This window comes from Ursus maritimus, unplaced genomic scaffold (assembly GCF_017311325.1).
Source record: "Ursus maritimus isolate PB19 unplaced genomic scaffold, ASM1731132v1 scaffold_2, whole genome shotgun sequence".
Taxonomy (NCBI): domain Eukaryota; kingdom Metazoa; phylum Chordata; class Mammalia; order Carnivora; family Ursidae; genus Ursus; species Ursus maritimus.
Genome location: NW_024424452.1, coordinates 47,597,701 through 47,618,307, shown reverse-complemented (window position 1 = coordinate 47,618,307; position 20,607 = coordinate 47,597,701). Strand labels below are relative to the sequence as shown.

The 20,607-nt window shown below is 45.6% G+C and overlaps 1 protein-coding gene across 1 annotated transcript in view; it reads right to left on the bottom strand.

The window, feature by feature from the left end:
- The window catches only part of PBX1 (PBX homeobox 1), a 280,666-nt gene that overhangs the window by 26,550 nt on the left and 233,509 nt on the right, over positions 1 to 20,607 (bottom strand). Inside the window, 4 exon segments of the mRNA XM_040635989.1 lie at positions 2,334 to 2,423; positions 3,798 to 3,910; positions 11,014 to 11,173; positions 16,195 to 16,330. Coding sequence (XP_040491923.1) covers positions 2,334 to 2,423; positions 3,798 to 3,910; positions 11,014 to 11,173; positions 16,195 to 16,330 — 499 coding nt within the window.

Sequence of the window (20,607 nt, the reverse complement as noted above, 5' to 3'; positions counted from 1 at the left end):
CACAGCTCGCTCTAACAAGCTTCGTCTCCTGCAGGTGGCACAATTTAAAAATTTAAAATGGACACTCAAGGAACATATCACACCACGATCAGCCTTCGAATCATTTACCCTGCTCATTAAAGACCCAGAAATAAAATAAACACAGTTCCCAGGGAAGAAAAAAATGAACACACAATGAGAGACTCTTTCGAGTGGCATTTTCAAGCCCAGTTTCTGTGGTAAGCTTATGTAAACAGACATAACTGTCTGCACATGTCTGGTTACACTCTTTCAGAAATGGTTCCCAGTCCACCCGATAGCATCAGAGCAGTCAGTGTTGACCCCCCCAGAGTCTGAGTCCACCATCTTCTGCACTACCCAGTTAGGAAGAAGGATGTCACAGCACCCACTCGCATAGACCTTCTGCAGCTAATGTTCTCATCCCCTCACTCTGGTACTTTCCTCATGTTCCTGTTTTCCACTCATACAGAGCAAAGCTTCTTCTGGAAAAATCTCTTGAGATAGAAGATGTATCTCAAAAAGACTCAAAAACTCATAAATGCATATGTGCTTGACACCCCCCCTCCCCCACCCAAACACACACAGACAAGCACAGAGCAACCTCATTCGTCCGGGGTCCGTTTTTGAGAACATACTTCTCCACCACAGTATCTTGTGTTTTTCTAAGCAGGTTTCCAGCAAGTTAGCCATTAACATGATAATTATAATTAGCATAAGCACAAGAAGAGAAGAATGCCTCTGCTCTGGAAATCCTTTCTGGAAAAGTGACATGATTGCACAGAGTACAGTCAACAGGGTCAGCTCTGACCTCCTCCGTCTCCTGCCAGAGAGGGATTTGATAAATAGCACACAAATTCAGAGGGGATTCTGCCTAAAGAAGGTAGAAAATAAGGCGCTCCTAATTGGCCGGGGCCTTAAAAAGTCACCAAGACACTTATGACCTGGTACTTGACTCTCTTCTCTGACATCCTGACCGAGTAGCTAGTACGCCATGTTTGAGAGAGCTACGCCATGTTTGAACGCTCTAATGACGGGGAATTCTTGACTTCCAGAGGCAGCCAATCCCTTCTCTGGACAGCTCTGACTGGGAGAAAGGCCCATCAAAGGTCGAAGGGAGGCATGTTTCTCTGAATCTTCTAGTTAGTGCTCCTGTCCTTGCCCCGTTTAGATCACTCATGACGAAGCCAATCTTTCTCACAAATAATATGTCTAAAACTATTAAATATACCACCCACATTTTCTCTTTTATGGGCTAAGAATTCCTGGTTCTTCCAACCATTCCTTGTGATGAACCTGTTGGTATTCTTGTTGATTCCTTCCGGTCTTGCCTTAGTCATGTCTGATTTGACCAATGCAGGGTCGAAGGAGCCCTCGCCTCCCCCGCTGCAGACACTATACGTCAGTTAGCATAGACTAGGAGGACATTAACACATCATGCCTACCTTTCCTTCTTCCCATCCCCAATTCATTTGAATCATAACACCAGAAACAAACAACAACAACAACAACAAAAATCTTCACCGTCCATCAACCATAGTTTTCTTCGATAATTCTGAGCCGATGGTTCTACTGGAGCCTCCTGCGACCTCTAAAAGCCCAGGAAATGACCCCTGATCTAAAAAACAGCCTCCTTTTCCAGGCTGCCTCTTGCCCTCGTTTGCTGTCACCGCTGCTGAGATAGCGGACGATTGATCTGAGAAATCAAGTTGGATTGCTGTCCCAAATCTACATTCGGTTCTCCTTGTGTCTGTCTGATCGATTTCACTCTGTGCGACACAGCTTGTCGCTATGAATTTTCATGCTAGTCAGAAGCCGCCAGCGCGCCCAAGAACGAGGAGAGGATGGTCCGTGCCCCTCCCCAGCCCTTCCACATCCCCAGCCTCTGTGTTCATTTCTTCCTTGTTTTCGTCCTCAGACAGATGGGAGAAAGGTGCTTTTTCAGACCACAGACCTGGATGCAGTGGATTTTGGCTACTGGTTTTCCTGCCCAGGGTCCCCAGGCCCCAGCTTGTGGCGACATTTCCTACCACTGCTGTGCTAGGTGTCACCTGTTTAGCGGCTCCTCTCCGCTGGACGCGAGTGGCCGCAGGTGCTATGCGGACACTGATTGGGTGTGACAGCCCTCGACGCCAGCTGCCTGCGTGAAGCCTGCCCGGTCGCCACTTTTTGTGCGGGGAGAACGCTGCCGATGGCGTGGCCGATACGGAAACGAGAAACTAGGTGACCGTAAAGCTAAGAGAAGTCCTACTAAGTGGCATTCTGAGCCCTATGGCTTTGAAATAATTGGTTATGATAGAATAAAAACAAAGGGTGGGGGAGCCTTGTTTTCTTACACTGATGCCCTGCGGACTGTACATCTGACTGGCTGCGAGTCCGTCACTGTATCCTCCTGTCTGGCTGATAACATGGCGAAGGGTATCCACCTAAACAGATGAACAACAACAGAGAGGAGATTAGTCAGGGAGAGGCAGGGGAAGGCGGGCAGAGCATCATCACGCAGGCTACCATGCAGGCGGGCCACATTCACACAGTCCTGGCCGAGGCAGCCTTCCCGGGAGGGTCCGCCAGGAGGAGGCCGGCCTCTCTCTCTGCCACATCGGGTTTCCTTTCTGAGCTCAGTCAGCAAGACGGTAACACGGTCAACGAGAGCTGGGATTCCCACCACTGAAACTAACCCCCAGCGCTGCAGGAGACGGCGGGGACTGGGTGACGGGGAGCGGTGAGGGGGGACAGAGTGAAGATCCCCCTCCATGGCTGCTCCTCCACTGGGAGCCTGCAGAAGTCCAACTCCGTCTGGAGGGGGCTTGCGCAGCCGCCTCACAGAGAGAGCGGAACGTGACTAACCCTGTCCTTTCCAGGGCTCAGATGACGGCCAGCTGTAGGGTCGCTCGACCGGTCTGACCACGGCTCCTCATCCCTGTCCCTAGGTGTTTCCTGTGTCACTGGCCAGTGGTCTCCTCCAGGCGTGAGGTGCTTCCTGTTCCGTATGCGGGGTGGGAGAGCGGGCTAACGGGGCTCAGAACTTCCCTAGCCATTCTGACCCAGAGCACTCGACTTCACCCTCTCACGGCAGGCTCCGTGCTGAGACAGTGGGATGGCTCCCTGAGACGTGGTAAAGGCAGGCTGTTCGCTAATGGGCCCCGAGGGTTTACACCACACAACCTGAGTTTTGCTTCCCAACATGGGCTCTGACTCATGACCAGAAACCCAAGTCCCTTGACCTCAAGGATGATTGAGAAGATGAGTTTAGTCAACGTGGCCTGGTGTTTTTAAAGCTTGAAACGGAAACAGGAGATACAAAGGTATTTGCCTACCTATCAATTACCTCCTTATTTGGCAAATATGGAGTGTGGGAAACCCACAAACAAGAGGGAGACCCGCAACGTGAGACAAGGGACTGAACTCCCCTCCTTTCCCTTCAGCGAAGGAAGAATATGCTGGTTCCACGTGCCTGATGGGCCTTGGTCCCCTCGCCTGTGCTTGCTCCTCTCCTGCTTTCCCAGTGTGGCTGACAAGCCAGAGCCAAATGCATTCACAAAGTGGGGACGAGGTTCCCCAAGACCATGGTTATCTCTGTTTTGGTTTGGTTTTGTCGTTGGCAAGATTTTGTTTCTACATTTCCCTCTCTCTCTCCCCCTTTCTCTCTCCTCCTCCTCTCTCTCTCTCTCTCCCCCTCTCTCACCCTCTCCCTCGCTCTCTCTTCCTCTCTCTCTGGACAGAACTCGTAAGTGCCAATACGACCGAGGGCTCTTGGACTCCAATGCATTCACCTGGTGGCACATTGGCTGGGTCCCTACCTGTGACTGCACGTTGGCTCCAACCTGGGCCCCTTGGTAAGAGTCCCCATTGAGTGACTGCACGCCCATGAACAAATCTCCAGAGTTTGACATGTTAAAAGAACTGGAAGAACCTGGAAAGGAAAGAGTGAGGCACCTGAATCACAGAAAGGAAAAGGCTCAACCCCTGCCACTAACAGCCAAGAGGGAGAAGGACATGCAAGGCGACCCCCCAATCAACACTAAAATGAAAATAACATCAACAGAGTCTGGTTAGTAGCATGAAGAACAGAGCAAGCAATAAAGCGTGTGCATCGTTCATGTTATGGGAAGCCACATCTTCCTGCAAGTTGCCAATAGGACTGTGTCCCCTTAACAACCTCAAGCTGGGAAAGGGAATATTTATTTGCATGTAATCTTCTCAACTCAGTCTATTTGAATTGGAAATGGTCTCCAGGACCTCTCTTTCATGCCTGTAAAATTCTAGGGGTTGCCAGGGGACCACAAACTAAAGAATATGGGCTGGTCAATGGTACTTCCCCCACCATGATGGAGCACACGAGCTATTCGGCTGGTTTCCAAATATGCTATTGCCAACCCATCTGCCATCACATGGGAAGCAGCCCTGGTGAGGGAGCGTGGGGAGTGCACGAAGGCAGTGCCACACATTAGGGCTGGCCCTGGGATGGGAGTCCACCGACATTCCTGATCTCTAGAAAGAAGGTCAAGCTCCTTGCTGGGTGGCAAGCAGCCCAAGAGAGCCTCAAGGACTGCAAGAAGATGTGAGAATGGTGACTTCTTCCATTGCCACCTGCTATTGTAGAGGAACGTGAAACAGAATATTGGGCCGGGAATTCCGAAGCATGCATGAAATATGAAATGCTAATGATAACACTTATGATAATAATAAAAGTGGGGGCCTCAAGAAGAGCAGTCAACCATCTGCTTTCACCTCCCAGAGAAGAAGCCTTCTCCAGCATAGTTAGTCTTCAGGCAGCACCCGGGCTGCACTGCGGTAAACCCAGCCCACCCTCAGCCTCAACACAGGGGCGTGGAGAAGCTTCTTATTCTGAAGTCATCGTGCAGCTTAGCGCATTAGGAAAGAAAGCTCAACGTGCAAGGTTTGGTTAAAACATGACGTTAGCCTAGAAAAGGAGAGACCTTAGGGACCCAGGTCAGTTCCACTCTATCTCCAACTCTGTCTTGCTCAAATTGGGCTCTTGTCCTCACATTTTGACAGCCATCATCCGTGTGGGATCGCCCAGCAATGATGCCCCAGCTCTGACACTTTCTTATCTCCTAAGATAGGGATTTGCGCTCTCCTAGAGGGCTGTATCCTGGAGCTCAAGAGAAGGCTTTTCCTGTGCCGTACAAGAATCACTTAACTAGCAATGAATTCTGCGCTCTGCCACTCTGCTCCATGCTGAACTGCTCATAGGAGCCTCATACTTGCAAGGAGGGAGCCATCTTGAAGAACCAGTTGGTTCACTTGGGGAGACCCTCAAGGTAGGAAACTTCTCTGTTTTTCTTTGTTTTGGGGATGTCCAGCCACACGCAAGAACTAGCTAGATCTACTGCTATGTAAGCTGATCCTCCACTCTCTCCTGTCATGGGAAGAACGGAACACTTTCTTTGGGGGGTGGAGGGAGAATCGAACACCATCCGGAGGACTACGACGTCTCCATAGCTCCACAATATGTCCTATCTCGTTGGGTACACATTTCTCCATTTAGCTTATCTGCACGGAAGTAGAAAATGGGGGTCTTGAGCAAAAGAGGCACAAGGTCTGACCAGGCAGGGCAGCTATTCCTGGAAGTTTCTTCCAGGAATGTGGTGCCACTCTCCCCAACGTGTGGCTGAAGCAGAGTGTGGCACAGATCACAGATTCCCATGTTGAGAGACATAATTCCCCGGGCTGCATGTCCTACCTACATCCTTCTCAAACCTTTCTTTTAATTAGAGCTAGAACCGAAATAGTAAGAGCCATTCCATCATCACTGTTACGACACACGCTCACATTTAGATGGCATCAGAACCAGGAACGGTCAGCTCCAGGACCCCAAATTATAACTGTTTATATGATATCAGAATGTTTTGCCCCCTGAGAGTGTTCAGTTTGATGCCCAGATACTTTCTTTCTCCCCCAGTCAAATACCATGTAATAAACCCACACTCCTCATGCCCGGCCGATGGCTTATTGGAAATGAGCACACAGACTGAGAAACGGGAGAAACCCCAAAGGCTGCGCTGGTGCCAAGCAACATGGCGTCCACGGACCTGTGAAGGTGTGGGATGTGCCACTTACCAGGTACACACTGCAATTGACACAGATGATTCAAAAAATATACGTGCACAGCTAAATTGTAAATATGTCTGCTGCCTACTGAACATAGAGATAAATATGCGCATATCAATGGCCTCCATGTACAAATGCATTTGAATCAGACTAATTGCAGGAATCGTCCCTGGGCTCTTGCCTCTGCAGTTCTGGCATTTTGTTGTCTCTGCACAGCCATGTACTACACGACCACGGCTTCTGACGCTCTGGTAAGTATCTAGAGGCAGGGATGGCTCTGAGAAGAGGCCGGGGCCACTAACGCCACAAGAATGCAGACAAAAGCCCACACAAAACTCGAAATGAGGAGAAGACATGTTCTTCAGTGGGCACTGGAGGGGAGCAAAAAACTTATCACAGAATGGACAACTTCCTGAGAAGGACGGACTTCCTTGACAAAGATCGAACAGGCTGTCTTGGAGTTGCCTGGAAGTCTTAAAGAACTCACGTGGAATGACTCGGCTTGCGGAGAAGGTCCGGCAAGACCCTCAGTGGCAGGTGGCTGGAAAGTCATCAGCAATTATCAGAAGCACATTTTAAGATGTGCTCGCCAGTGAAAAGGTTCTGAGTTTGGAGTGGGAGGGGAGGCACGTGGCCCGCTGAAGCTGTCACCCAGACATCTGGGCACGTACGGAGCTAAATCTGCATTCCACTAGGCAGACAGGAAATAATGGATCACCTATGGATTCTAATGCACTGGCTCAGGCAAATAGGACGATGTGGAGACGTGTTAACATCCATTTTCGCATGACCATTTCCTGAAGGCTGCATTTCTACTCTAAAGAGTCTTTAGGAGACTTCAATTTGTTCCGGGAAAAAAAAAAAAAATAAAACAACAATTCACTTTATCATCCCAAAAAACCCAGAATATTAATGATAAAATCTAAACTTAGAGCAAGGTTTCTGGACATTGGCATTACTGACATTTGGGGCTGGAAAAAGGCTCGTGGTGGAGGAATGTTCTATGTACTGTTGGATGATGGTCAGCCACATCCCTGGCCTCTAGGCCAGTGGTACCTGCCTCCCAAAACCCTGACAACCAAACGTCTGCAAACACTACCGAAGGTCCCCTGAGGTACAAGTTCACCCTGCTGAGAACCAATGACGCAGAATAAGAGAGGCTTTCCTTTTTCTTACTGAGGAGCTTGAGGTGTTGAAAAGTACTGGCTTGTTATTCCTCATAGCACTTTTATGAAGCAGATGTATGACAAGTATTGCCCTCATTCTGCAGTTTTGAAATCAAGGCTCCTGAGAGATTAGATGGCAGCCGATCAGACTGGACTCGACATCATTTGAAGCTCAAAAGATGGAGCCTCTTTGCTAGACACCACTTTGTTATGCCCCAGGCTTGCTTCTCTAGTGTCCATGATTATTCCCCTTCCAAACTCCAAAAACCATTGTTACTTCCTACCCGGGACAGGACACAAGAGAGAAAGGCTGTCTGGTTTGATGGGAAACCCCTTGAGAAGGTGAACGTGGCAAGGTTCTAGAGTTGCAACTCCGGCAGGCTGTGTTTTCGTTTTCTACTCAGAAATTAAGGGAAGAAAGAACACAGCAGAAAACATCAATGGGATACATTCTTTCACTTGGTTTGAAAAAAAAAATTCTAAGAGTTCCTATGGATTTACTAAGTGTCAGCCAACCTCCCTGGATCTGTTACCTCCTCTCTCACTGTGCGTATTATATACATACACTTCTCTTAGGAAGCCAGAATCGAGGGGTTTTAATACGATCATCTTCCCTCAATCCAGAAAAACACCAAACCTTCTATTAGGGGTGTAACAAACATGGACAAGGGCTTGCTTGTCAGACCAAGAACTAAATGGTGCCAGACCAAGAACTTCCACGGCCGAGCCTGCCCACGTCCTTGACACACACACACAGAGCCAGCAAAACAAGATTCACATCGGGGGAGGGTGTCCTGAGCCTCAATAAGCCTGGGATTGCTTCGCTAATCACAGAATCAATCAAATATCAACGCTGATGCTGGGCCACGGCAAACATCTGCGAGGCACAGGCCAATTTCTTCCTTCTTGGATGCTAACATGTTCTCCAGAAGATAACCCGACCTTCAAAAGGGGCCCCATTTTTCTGAGATCTTATTCTTGCTTTTCTAATCTCATCAAAAACAGAAATGAGAACGTGTCCCTCTAGGTGACTGCAGAAGTATGGACCCAAGGTTGTAACTATTGCTTCAAAGGGTCCCCATTTTTGCCTTTTTTTTTTCTTGAAAACTTAATTTTCTTGTCTTCCTTCTATTCTTCCTCTTCGTTCCAGCCATTCTGCCTGACTCCGCTGGTGTCAGATGCGAAGCATGCCAAGTATCTCTCTACATGCTGGCTCAACCTCCACGGGTCCTCGCCCAAAGTGATTTTAATGAATTATGCTTAAGGAAATAGGAGATCAGGCATGTATCAACAAACAGGAATATTCAGAAGTAACCCAAATAAAGACACCGATGCACGGCTTGTCCACACAAAAGCCTCTAGAGGGAAAATGTACTTGCCAAGTATCCTCTTTGCAGTAGAAATGAGTATGTATATTTAATAAAGTTTCTGGGGGGGGGCAAAAAAAACCCTGCTTCAATATTAAGTATATAAAAAATTCCCAGGTTCCCATACTCCAGACTTCAAACTCAGCCAAAATATATTTTCACATATTAACCTCTTATTTAAAACTTGCATCTATTTCAATGATCCTTTATCCTTTGGAATTATCGAGGAGCTAGTATCCAACATCATAAGCACCCTATGTGAAAAGTCTGAACACTTTAAAGTTCTCACTGTATCTGTGCAATGTTTTGGGTTGCGATAAGAGCAAAGAAAAATATGAAAAGCTCATGTATAACTTTTCCTATTAAAACGTTGATGAATGAAAATCCCACGCTACTGCACATATACAATAGTACTTTCTTCTGTCTCTACTGTTAAAAAAAAAAAAAAAAGCACTACAAAAGGGTTCCTCTGCATATTATTTCCAACAACTTGGGCACAACTGGAGGGCTTAGCTCAAATTTTCCATAATAATTTACTTTGTGCTTAGAATAGTCATCTAAGTTTAAGCTAGCAGAAAAATTCTTTAGAAAACTGTAATCATTGACTGACATTCCAAGAGAGCCAACATAATTCTTAAACACAGAGTGGGGGGTTAAAATGCTTACTTTTCTCTTTTTAAGTGCTTTAGAAAAGAATAAAAAGTTACGGCGTTAGTCATGAAGGGAGTCCACAGGGCCCTTCTAGGGACGAGTCATAAATCATGCTCAACCATCTGCAATGCAGATATATCAGGGACAGGAAAAAGTCATTTTGATATCTGTTTTGCATTATGATAACCTTTGCAGGAGTGGTGAGTGTGTTTCTGCTAATGTTGACAGGACTGTGCTTCTTCCAGAGACCAGTGAATATGTCTGCCTAGCAGTGCGATTCAATGAGTGTTGCCGGCCGGAGTCTGAAAGGCTTAATAGTTGACCAGATGGGGAAGAAGGAAACTCTCTGGTTACTGAACCTCTTAGCTTTGATCCATTGTCAATCACGCCATGAGGGGAAGAGAAGGAAATACACACGGACCAAAAATAAATAAGCTCCTTAGAGTTATCAGACCTGGTGTGCTGGGAAAGATATAACTAGATTGAATTCTACCCTGTCTTACCATGTCCACACTTACAAAAGCCCAGGCCACTCTTCATGCATGATTCCATTTAAACAAAAGAAGGCTGTGGTGGTACAGCCCAGTGATTTGGAGAACCTTCTAACAAATTAGGGCATCTAGAAGCTCAGAGATGTTAGCATGTGGAGCCAGTAACAGTCCACCATAAGGTAGAAAGAGAATTTATTTTAGTCAACAAACAAGCTTCGGGGTCAAAGACACTGCCCAGAAATGTTGGAAATTAGATTTTTAACCATCTTATGGTCAAACACAGTTAAATTTGAGACCCTTCAAGCGGGAGGCATCGATTTTCTTAGATGTGCATCCCAGCACCGAAGTCAATGCAGCTGGTTCCTGATGGGGGCAAATATCACATAATCTGAGACCAAGATGATTTAGTAAGGAAGTATTTCTGGGTTTCCCTTACAAAAAAACCAAAAAAGTACCAACATGCCTTCCACAGCATACAAACACTAAGGTTATATTTTATGTATTATTGATTATGTGCTTTTTTTCATGTGTGGAAATTCCGAACAGGCGGTACAAGGCAAACCCCAAAATATATTATGTTAGCCTAAACTCTGAAGTTAGTGATACAATGCACATCCATTAAAAGAAAACCAGGGGCATAGCACATGACTAATATTATGACAGGGAAACTGGAATCTGGATAATTTGAATTAATGACTGGCAATTTTCTTTGTCGTTTACGTAAAGAAACCAACAAAATACAACGGTAAAGAAAAACAACTCTAAACAATATATAGCAGTAATCCCGGTGTGGCTTTGCAGACCAGAGCATTATAATGAGGACTATTCCTGCAGAGAATGTATGCTAGTAGGTCATCCGAACACTATGTGATGGGAACAGCAAAACAGACAAGGATAAAAACTTTATATGAACGAGACTAAATGCCAGAGCCCTCAAGGTACTATGTCCAAGTATTAGATCTAGCTCATTGTCATCTTTGAAAGGAGAATGTGAAAGTCTTCTCATCGAAACCAACCAATTTAGGTCTGTCCAACTTAAACAGACATGTGAGCGCAAACCTCCAGACAAGCCCATCTTATAAACAGTAAAACACGCTGGTCTTTGGAAATGAAAGGAAAAACCCAAAGTGGCATCAACAACAAAAAGGACAATCAAATACATAAGTCAACCAACCAGAAACCTAAAGAATGGAAGGAAAACCCCAAGGTAGGAAAAGCAAGTATAAAAATGGAGCATGATCCCCCCAAATCAAAGAAAAAACTAACCAGCTGAGTTAGGAGTCGAGGGTGAGTTAGCTTGGCTTCCATGGGCTGACACATTGGTAGCAGTGACAGCCGTTTTGGCAGCATAAATATTGGCTTCCTCTTGAAATTTACCTATGTTCTTCTTGTACCGGATTCGCTTATTTCCAAACCAGTTTGATACCTAGAGCGGTTTAAGAGAAGAGGAGAAAGTTAACATTCTGTCCTGCGCAAACATCTCAGAGGAAAACGAAGGCATCAGGGGAGGGCTGGAGGTAGTCTGCATGGGCTGATCCTATTCTGATTTCAGAACATCAGTGAGAAGATCTGAAGGGCACCGAGAGGGGCCACTGCATACAATGAGATTCCCCTGCTTAATACACCACCGTTTAGCAAAAACAATGCAGCAAAACGTCCTACGGAGGAGTTACTCATTTGGACTCAGACAATTTTAGTTTAGGACAAGCATTTTACATTTGCTTACCTCTTAAGAACATGACACCAAGCTAAACAGCATTTCGGGAGAAATGTTACTTATCGACGCTAACACTGACTTTGAGCAATCAAGAGGCACAGACTTGTAATTATCCATACAAATCTGTATCAACATACAGGTGCTTTCACTGAAAGATTAATTTCAAATTTTTAGAAGTTGAATAACACTCATATGGACTAGGTTCTTAGCTGCAGGTACTATGGACCTTAGGATCAAGATAATTCGATCAGATAGATTTCACCAAGTATTTTGTGCAAAGCTTGGTGTTACCTACACGAGGAAAAACTGAAGCATACCAGCGATTAGTCCTTTGAATTTCAGGCTTTAAATGTTAAAGCCAATACACAAAACAAACCTAATTTGCTTTCATTTGTTAATTTATTTCCTTCATGTGGCTCACAGCAGCTGTCCTGGCTGGATTCTATGTCCCCCTTCCCTTTATACCAAGACCCCTGCCAGACACAAGTGGAGACGCAGTGAAATTCAAGTTTTACCCCTGTCATCCCTGCCTTATGAGGAATATTGTATACCCCATATTCCAGATGTGATTTCAAACTAAAATGTTGTTCTTTTTAAAAATAAAATTACAGGGGCGCCTGGGTGGCACAGCGGTTAAGCGTCTGCCTTCGGCTCAGGGCGTGATCCCGGCGTTCCGGGATCGAGCCCCACATCAGGCTTCTCCACTATGAGCCTGCTTCTTCCTCTCCCACTCCCCCTGCTTGTGTTCCCTGTTTCGCTGGCTGTCTTTATCTCTGTCGAATAAATAAATAAAATCTTTAAAAAAATAAAAATAAAAATAAAATTACAAAACAAACTATGAATCTGGTGAGGGAAGAGAAAGTTGGTAACATGTGCCATAGCTGACACGTACTTTCTCTTTACCCCAATGATGGCAGATAAAGGACATTTTTGCAAAACTAGAGGTACCTTTTAAATGCATTAGCAAAAGTTAAAAATCTTATAAGGTAAGCCCTCCTCTGCCTTGTGAGGCTTACACTACGAGAGAAATGCCAAGCCTTTGTTATCAAAACCAAACCGTACCATTGCAGTCTTAGTAAACGAGAAGGAAAAAAATTCAATGAGAAATTGCTTTATTCATGTAAATGCTGGTGCCTACAGGAGAGGAAGGGCACTCTGGGGCCATTTTAGGACCACAGCAGATCTAATATCATCCCCAAACTCATGCTTTCCTTGTTACAGCTTCCACTATTTGTACGAGGGAGAGGAAAAGAGGCGAGATTTCTTTTTTTTTTTTTTTTAAAGATTTTATTTATTCGACAGAGAGAGAGACAGCCAGCGAGAGAGGGAACACAAGAAGGGGAAGTGGGAAAGGAAGAAGCAGTCTCATAGCGGAGGAGCCTGATGTGGGGCTCGATCCCATAACGCCGGGATCACGCCCTGAGCCGAAGGCAGACGCTTAACCGCTGTGCCAGCCAGGCGCCCCAAGAGGCGAGATTTCTAAGGTAACTGGATGCGTTGGAAGAAAGGGGGAAAGATGAAGGTAGTTTGGGAGGGCTTTTGAGGAAGAAAAGAAATGCCTGAGGTCTAGTTAACTAAGCTATGTGAGAAGAAGAGAAGGAGCGTGTTGTGGGAGTGATTCCCTTCACAACGAGAAGCACAGATGGGTGGGCAAGGTGTTTAGTTGGCTCGGGCATTCCCTACACTGCCCACGAGGTGATATCGGAGGCCCTGAGCCATGGACGTAATCAGCGCTTTCATTAATTACCTTGCTGTTCACAGTCACGGAGGGTCTGCTATGTGCGAGGCACTGGGGACACATAGAGGACAGACACAGTCTGAGACAGGTAATACAGAAAAAATAATCAGTTCTCTGGGGAGAGTTCGATCACATTTCAAACATGTTAAGTTTGAAGAGTCTGGGCAGAGTCCAGTGGGAAGGAAGACACATGAGTTTGGTGTTCCAGAAGTCTCATCTGAATATTCAAATAAAGGTATACTCGCAGCGATAAGCATAGAAGAGATCACTCAGAGAAAGTGTGCGGAACAGTACTTTTCCAAGTCGAGCGCACATGGAGAGCTTGTTAAAACAGATCCCACCACCGTCCCTTAATTCTGTCTGACTCAGTTCTGGGGTGAGACCTAAGAATTTACATGTCGAGCCAGCTCCCAGGAGTTGCTGATGCTGCTTTCTGTAGACCACATTCCAAGCAGCATGAGTATAGACGAAGGGCTGTTGAGGGATCAGAGGAGAGGACGGTCTACAGATGGATTTTGGTGTGTCAGCACATTTTTGTTTTGAATCATGGGAAAAATCAACAGTAAGTAGATTTTAAAAGAAACTGTGACTAAAAAAAAAAATAAATGGTTAAGACCATGGGATAGGCCTGAAGAGATGAGGACTAAAGAAAAAAATGGTATTTTTAGGATCGGTAGAGACAGTAGATCCTCTAAGAAGACCGAGCAAAAGTGGCCCAAGAGAAGGAAGGAAACTCCACAGAGAATGGTATCAAGGAAACCAAGGTAGGAGAATTTCAAGATGGAGGGGTAATTTTTTTTTAAAGATATTTATTTATTTTGAGAGAGAGAGAGAGCAAGAGAGAGAGAGCATGAGTGGGGAGCATGAGTGGGGGGGAGGGGCAAAGGGAGAGACTTTCACGCAGACTCCTGCTAAGCACGGAGCCCAATGTGGGCCTCGATCTCACAACCCTGAGATCATGACCTGAGCCAAAACCAAGAATCGGATGCTTAACTCACTGAGCCACCCAGGTGCCCCAAGATGGAGGGGTAATTATTAACCAAAAAATGACAACAAAACAAAACAAAACCCAAAAAACAAAAAAGAAAGACAGCCCAAACGTGACTAAAATAAAAAAAAGTCCAAAATCAGGATCCCCTAGATTTGGGAACTTAAGGGAGATTTAATAAATCATGTGGTACAACAAACCATGACTGGCAGATGGGACAACTAAGACCCAACAAGAGGAAGTTCCCTAAAATCTCACAGTTGACTCTTGACAAAAACATTCTCCTAGACAGACGTTCTTGTTACTGAACCATGTCACACTGTCTCTCACGGGGACCTGTTTGGCAATAGTGGAACAGCTTCGTCGTTGTTAGGAGGGTGTAATGTGATGGGGCCCTAAGGTGGGTGAAACAAAGGGAAAGGGGATACAGTATGTAAATATTCATTTTAATGGGCAAATTATGTGTACCTTGAGTTTCCATAACAAAGGAAGTGAAAGCTGCTGGAACAGGCTGGGATTCCATCTTTGACCTAGATGTAATACAGACCAGCTCCAGAAGGGTTCATTCTACCTTCAACAGGGATTTAGAATCCCGAATCCCAGAATTAGAATTCAGACAGTCTAGTGATTTAATTCTACTTTAGAAGCAGAAGATTCCACGTATGGTCAGTTAGTGATATGGTTCGTGCCTGGAGCCATCCCTCAAACATGCAGGAAATATCAAAAACCATCAAATGTCTTTTCTCATGGACAAGGGATCTAAAGTTGGACAAGAATGGTTAGAGACCTAGACAAAACCAGGTGACCCGAGTTTGACCACTCATGTTCTGTTTTGCTAGAGTTAAGACTGGAACAACCTTCACTTGAGTCAAAACACCTAAGGAAGGTCTGAGCTGAAAGGAGTTGGTGTTTCCCGCACAGCTTGTTGGGGAGGCCCTGGCGATCTCTTCATTACACATACTCTGTGTGTTGGTCTACATCCTGACTGCACCTAATTCAGCTTAGCTAAGTGCAGGTTGATGGGATCAGCACCCTGCAGGGAGTAACAGAAGCCAGGATTCAATTCAAGGAAGTACAAATGCTCAGTTTATACAAACCAGCATCTATTTTGCTTGGAAAATGCTAAGCGAAGTTTCTCACTAGAGTAGGCTTCTTTCCCCCATTCCCCCACCCCTTTTGTGGAAATGCCAGTACATATGGTTCTCTTGCCTATGACATAATTCAGAGGAACTTTCTCTGCTAGCTTTCAGAACCATCAGTACTATTCTCAACTACAGACCAGGGATGGTATTTGAGGTTCAGATTAAATAAGACGTTTTGGATGGATCCTGTGAGTAGACAAAATATACATACATATAAATATTGCCTACTTCTCTACTTCACACTAATGTTGAAGACTCCAGGCCCATAAAAATGTTTTATCATGTACCTTTCCATGTCAACAAGCACCTGTTATGGTTATTGCTCTCTGGGGAAAGGGGGCACTCACTGACATTTTGTGCAACCATTCCAATGCAATCATAGTGACACGTTAAAATTCCCACACTCCATCAGTTACCGAGTGAGCACATCAGGAGAAGACATTTGAGTCCCTTTCATTGAAAAGTTCCATTCACTGACTCTTTCCTGGGTTGGGCACAAGACGGGTTAAGGAAGGGACTGTGTTTGAGAAAACTGTGAGAATGCGGATAGCTTTGCAAGGACATGCAAGGACCTTGACCCATTTTTTTGAGGAACAGAGCACTCAATGGGAAGAACCCTATCCCTGTTTGTCTACCATAGTCTACTTCTCCCACTTCTGTTGGTCCCTCTCAAGTCTGTCCAGGTACTTACCTGGAAAACTCTCCTACTTAAACACACCATGTGCTTACCTGGCCACGTCAGGGCTTTAGCAAATGGAACCTGCAAGGCATGAAAGCTCAATAAAGCAATGGCTCCGAGATCCTGCCATGGGGCCCACCGAAGCCCACCAGGCTAGAGGCTGAGCCTTTTGAGGCTCCTTACCTGGGACACTGTGATGCCACACTTCTTGGCTAACTCCTCTTTGGCTTCCTCACTGGGGTAAGGGTTGCTGAGATGGGAATAGAAATATTCATTCAGGATTTCTGTCGCTTGCTTGTTGAAATTCCGTCTCTTCCGCCTTCATAAAGAGAAAGGAAAGAACGACAAAGTAAGTTCATACCGAATATGTATAAAAAGGGAGAGATGAGGATCTACTTCTGTGAAAAGACAAACTCCTGAGCAAAATGTGGATTAGAGGAAATTTGCACTAAGGGGCTGGATGCCAAAACCATCACTGAAAGCATTTGTTAAGGACTTCATGGTGCATCACTGGGGCACTGACAAGAAGAACAGTCACAAAGCCTTGTACCGAGTGGTGAGGAGCATGGAGTTTCAAACGCAGCCACCTGGGTTTGGAATCCTGGACCAACTGAATGCCAGCTAGGGGGTTGGGATACCTCTCCAAGCCTCAGCTTCTTCAGCCGAGAGTGAAGAGAGTCATGCTGGTCTCGCAGGGTGACCGTAACCGGAAAATGAGGCCATACAGGGTGCTCTCCATGGTGCCCGGTACGTGGCAAATGCTGGGTGACATTCTTCCTACCAGGCTCCAGGCACTGGACCTCACCCTCCACAGCAATCAATTCAAGTTACTCATTTTGCACAACTCGTGAGATAGCTATGGTTCTTCCCGTGTACCAATGAAAAACTGAGTCCAAAGGTCATTCAGCCGGTATGTTGTAGAACCAAGGTATGAACTCAGGTCCGCCTGACTACAGAACTCGACCTCGTTCTTAGGTACAAATTGTCTCCTGGCAATTACAGAGGCCCTGGAGCTTTAAGTGAAAAATAAGTTATTATTTTCCCCTTATTCCATTCCCAGGTAAATGCATACAGCATTTTTTAAAGGCATCTGGGGAAGAGGGTGTGGAAGGCACTGAAATTAGCCCCCTGGACTGCGTGACCTCCCTCAGAAGGAGACAAGCAGCACTTTTCAAGCAAGAACAGCTGGTAAATGGTAAAACAAAAGCCCACAGAAATCTCTTTAATACACAGGTTGCTGAAAGGAAGAGAGCCACTTTTTGAATAAAAGCATTTTCTGTCTTAAAAAAAAAAAAGTGCTAATTGAACTAATTTAGAGTGAGAATCACTTTACTGCCTCCTCACAGCTAAGGCCCGTAGGCGCTAGGGGAGCTGTTTGGGGATGCCAGGCTCACAGCAGAGGCTGGCTGGCCCTCCTCGAGGCGGTGGGGACTCCATCTTTAAATTAGCTCTATTAGCACTTTGCCTTTCTTGCTTTTATCAAAAGCTTTTTCCTTATGGAAGAGATTTCCAGAACATCCTTGGTTATGCCAGGACACAGGATTTCCCGATTTAGCCCAACAGAAAGCACTGAGCAGCCTTGCTAGACAAGAAATTCAGCTAATATTGTATTTCTGGGGTCCCACTTGGATTAATTAACACAATAAAGTGCCTGATTTTACCGGATGAACACCATCTGTCCATAGGTATTAACCACATCTGTCCAGACTATGCCAAGCCCAAGTCACTTTCCCAAATCATGCTGAGTTTCTGGGTCACCCAGCATCAGAAATTGGGCAGAATGGATTAAAAAAAAAAAAGCCCAACTCAAAAAATAGGCATTTGCTGAAAGTCCTTGCCTGATGGGAATTTGGGGAAGATAGCTAAGTGGCTAACACGGGCTCCAGGCCAGGCTTCAGATAACCTTTGGCTTCTTCTCTGCCTACAGAAAACAGTTGTCTTAGGCCTAGGGAACTGGACCCTGAAGCCTCCCCTAATTGGGAGAACCTCGGTTCATTCATTCAGCTGTCTGCATTAGCACCGCACTGTATTTTTTGGGAGTCTTCCAACTGAGCTCAAAGGAAGCCTCTCTGGAATGAGCTGGTGGTGCGGGGCTGGTGCAGACAGCTGTTCCCGACTCTCTTCTCATCGCCATGTGCAACCTTCCCTAGGTGGTCTCATCGACTCTGATGGGCTCCCTTATCACCTCTCTCAGTGGCTGTCTCCACTGAGGGCCTTAGAAATCCCAAGATCAGGACTTTTCAGGACTTCAGGAAACCTAGTGAAAATGAGACACTTCTGACGATCAGGCTCTTTGAGCTAGACACCTGGCTTTGGCTTGAAGTGGTATCAGCTTGGTGAGCTAACATTTGTGACTTCGAGCCAATCCAAAACCTTGGGAGTTGGGTATCTGGGTTTTTAATGTAAGAAATGTGGAGGTTGATTGAATAGTACTGGATAAATGCAGCATTTTAGGAAGGAAACCTTTTGAATCAGAGTGAGTCAAGAGTGAGAGGTGCAGGTGTGGCAGACACCGTTCCTAAACCCCCAATGTGTTCCTGCCCTGTCGACTCTCCTAAGAGTCACTGCCCACCAGCACTGCGCTCCCAGACACTTCGAACACACTCTGTGTCTCCAAAACTAGCATCGCATTTCACCCAAGCCAGCCTCATTGTCTTCCTTCCCCACGTCACCATTGACGCGGTTCAGTGTATCTGATTTGTTCCTTCATTCAAATATTTGAGGACCTAGCAGGTGCCAGAACCTAGGAGTGGTTCTCAACCCCTCCTGATATCTAACCTTCATCAGAGGATGGGCCCCAAAGCAAGTCCTACCAGTTCTATTCTTTCAAATTTAACTCTTTTATTCCAGCCTATTGTCACTCTGTTTTTGAAACAGGTTCAGAGAAGCCACTGTCAATCATGTAACAGTCTGGCTAGTGCTGCACGGCGGCACTTTCGGCAATAAGGGGAATGTTCTAGATCACTGCTGCCCAGTCTAGCAGCCATGAGCCTGCGTGTGGCCACTGAGCAGCTCAAACGTGGCTGGTGTAACTGGAGCGGTAAATTCTGAAATTTTATTGATTTCAATGTAATTCAGTTTGAATTAATTTAAATTTAAAAATCAAATGGCCACTTACTAAACGGTGCAATTCTAGACGGATGTGTTCCAGAAGCACAAGGAAGGTGTGAACTCATAGCCTTGCCACACACCATCAAAAGTATGAAATGTCTTTGAAAACCTCTTGCTTTAGTCCATTCTGTAATGTACCAATGTTTATCTTAAAAGAAAATAATCTTCTCCTGCATATTTGAGAACGGAGAAGGTACTTCATACTATTCTGTGTTCACCCCGGTCGAGGAGCACAGGCTTTAACAGTGGGGTCCTACTGCGTCTCTTGTCCCATTCAGCTCGTCTTCAAGAGAAGCATTAGAGTAATTCTCCTAAACCATGGATCTGATGTCACTAACGATAGAAATAGTAATAATAATAATAAAATATAAATACAATAAGTAAAATAATAAATAATATATAATGTGGTGATCCTTAATATAGTAAGGAATTACTGTGTGAATTGTGATATGAATACCACATTCCAGACACTATACTGTTTTTCTTTCTTTTTTTTTTTTTTAAGATTTTATTTATTTATTTGACGGGGGCGTGGGGGTGTGGAGAGCACAAGCAGGGAAAGCAGCAGAGGGAGAAGCAGGCTCCTTGCTGACCTGGGATCCTGACGCAGGGCTTGATCCTAGGACCCTGGAGTCATGACCTGAGCCAAAGGCAGACACTTAACCAACTGAGCCACCCAGGTGCCCCTGTTTTTTTTTTTTTCCTTCATATTATCTCATTTATTCCTGTGTATAGGATTAGTCCCATCTTACAGACAAGAGTTCTAGGGAGGATAGGCCACCTAGCCCGCCTTACAAAGGTTGCCAGAATTTGAATCCAAGCAGTGCAGTTTGAGAACTTATGCTCTAAATGACTGTCCTTCCTCCTTAAACATCTCTAACAGTTTCTGCTGCTTCTCAGGACAAATTTGCAGTCTTCATGGATACACTTAGGGTCTTCAGTGGATCTGTCCTATCCCCAGTGCCTCATTTCCCCCAGTCCTAAACACGCTCTGAACAATTTCGTCTAGCCACGTCATATGCTTACTTCTCCCTGCCCTGAAGACACTCGTGACTTTTACGTTCCTGTGCCTCTTCACACCAACCAGTGTTATTTCTCTCCCACAGCATTTGCCACAGGTTTACCCAGGTCTCCCCGGCTAAACAGCAAGTTCCTCAAGGGAAACCCGAGTGCCTCACACATAGCGTTCTGGCTAAGTAACGCTTGTTGAAGTTGGCTTACGTTATTTCACCTTGCCCACGGCAGTCTTTCTGTTTGGCAAACACCATGCTCACTCTGGGATCCTCAACTCTGCCCTCTCTCACATTCTGGCTTCCGCTCAGGCCGAGCAGGAAGAGCTATTTCACAAGGAAGACGCCATTTTATGTTCACTCATAACAGTGTCTGTCCCACACGATTATGAGCTCCTTGAAGGTAAGACCCACATTTATATGTGTTTCTGTCTTCTGAGGTATTCCAGCGGCTACTACAGCATCTGACAGAGAG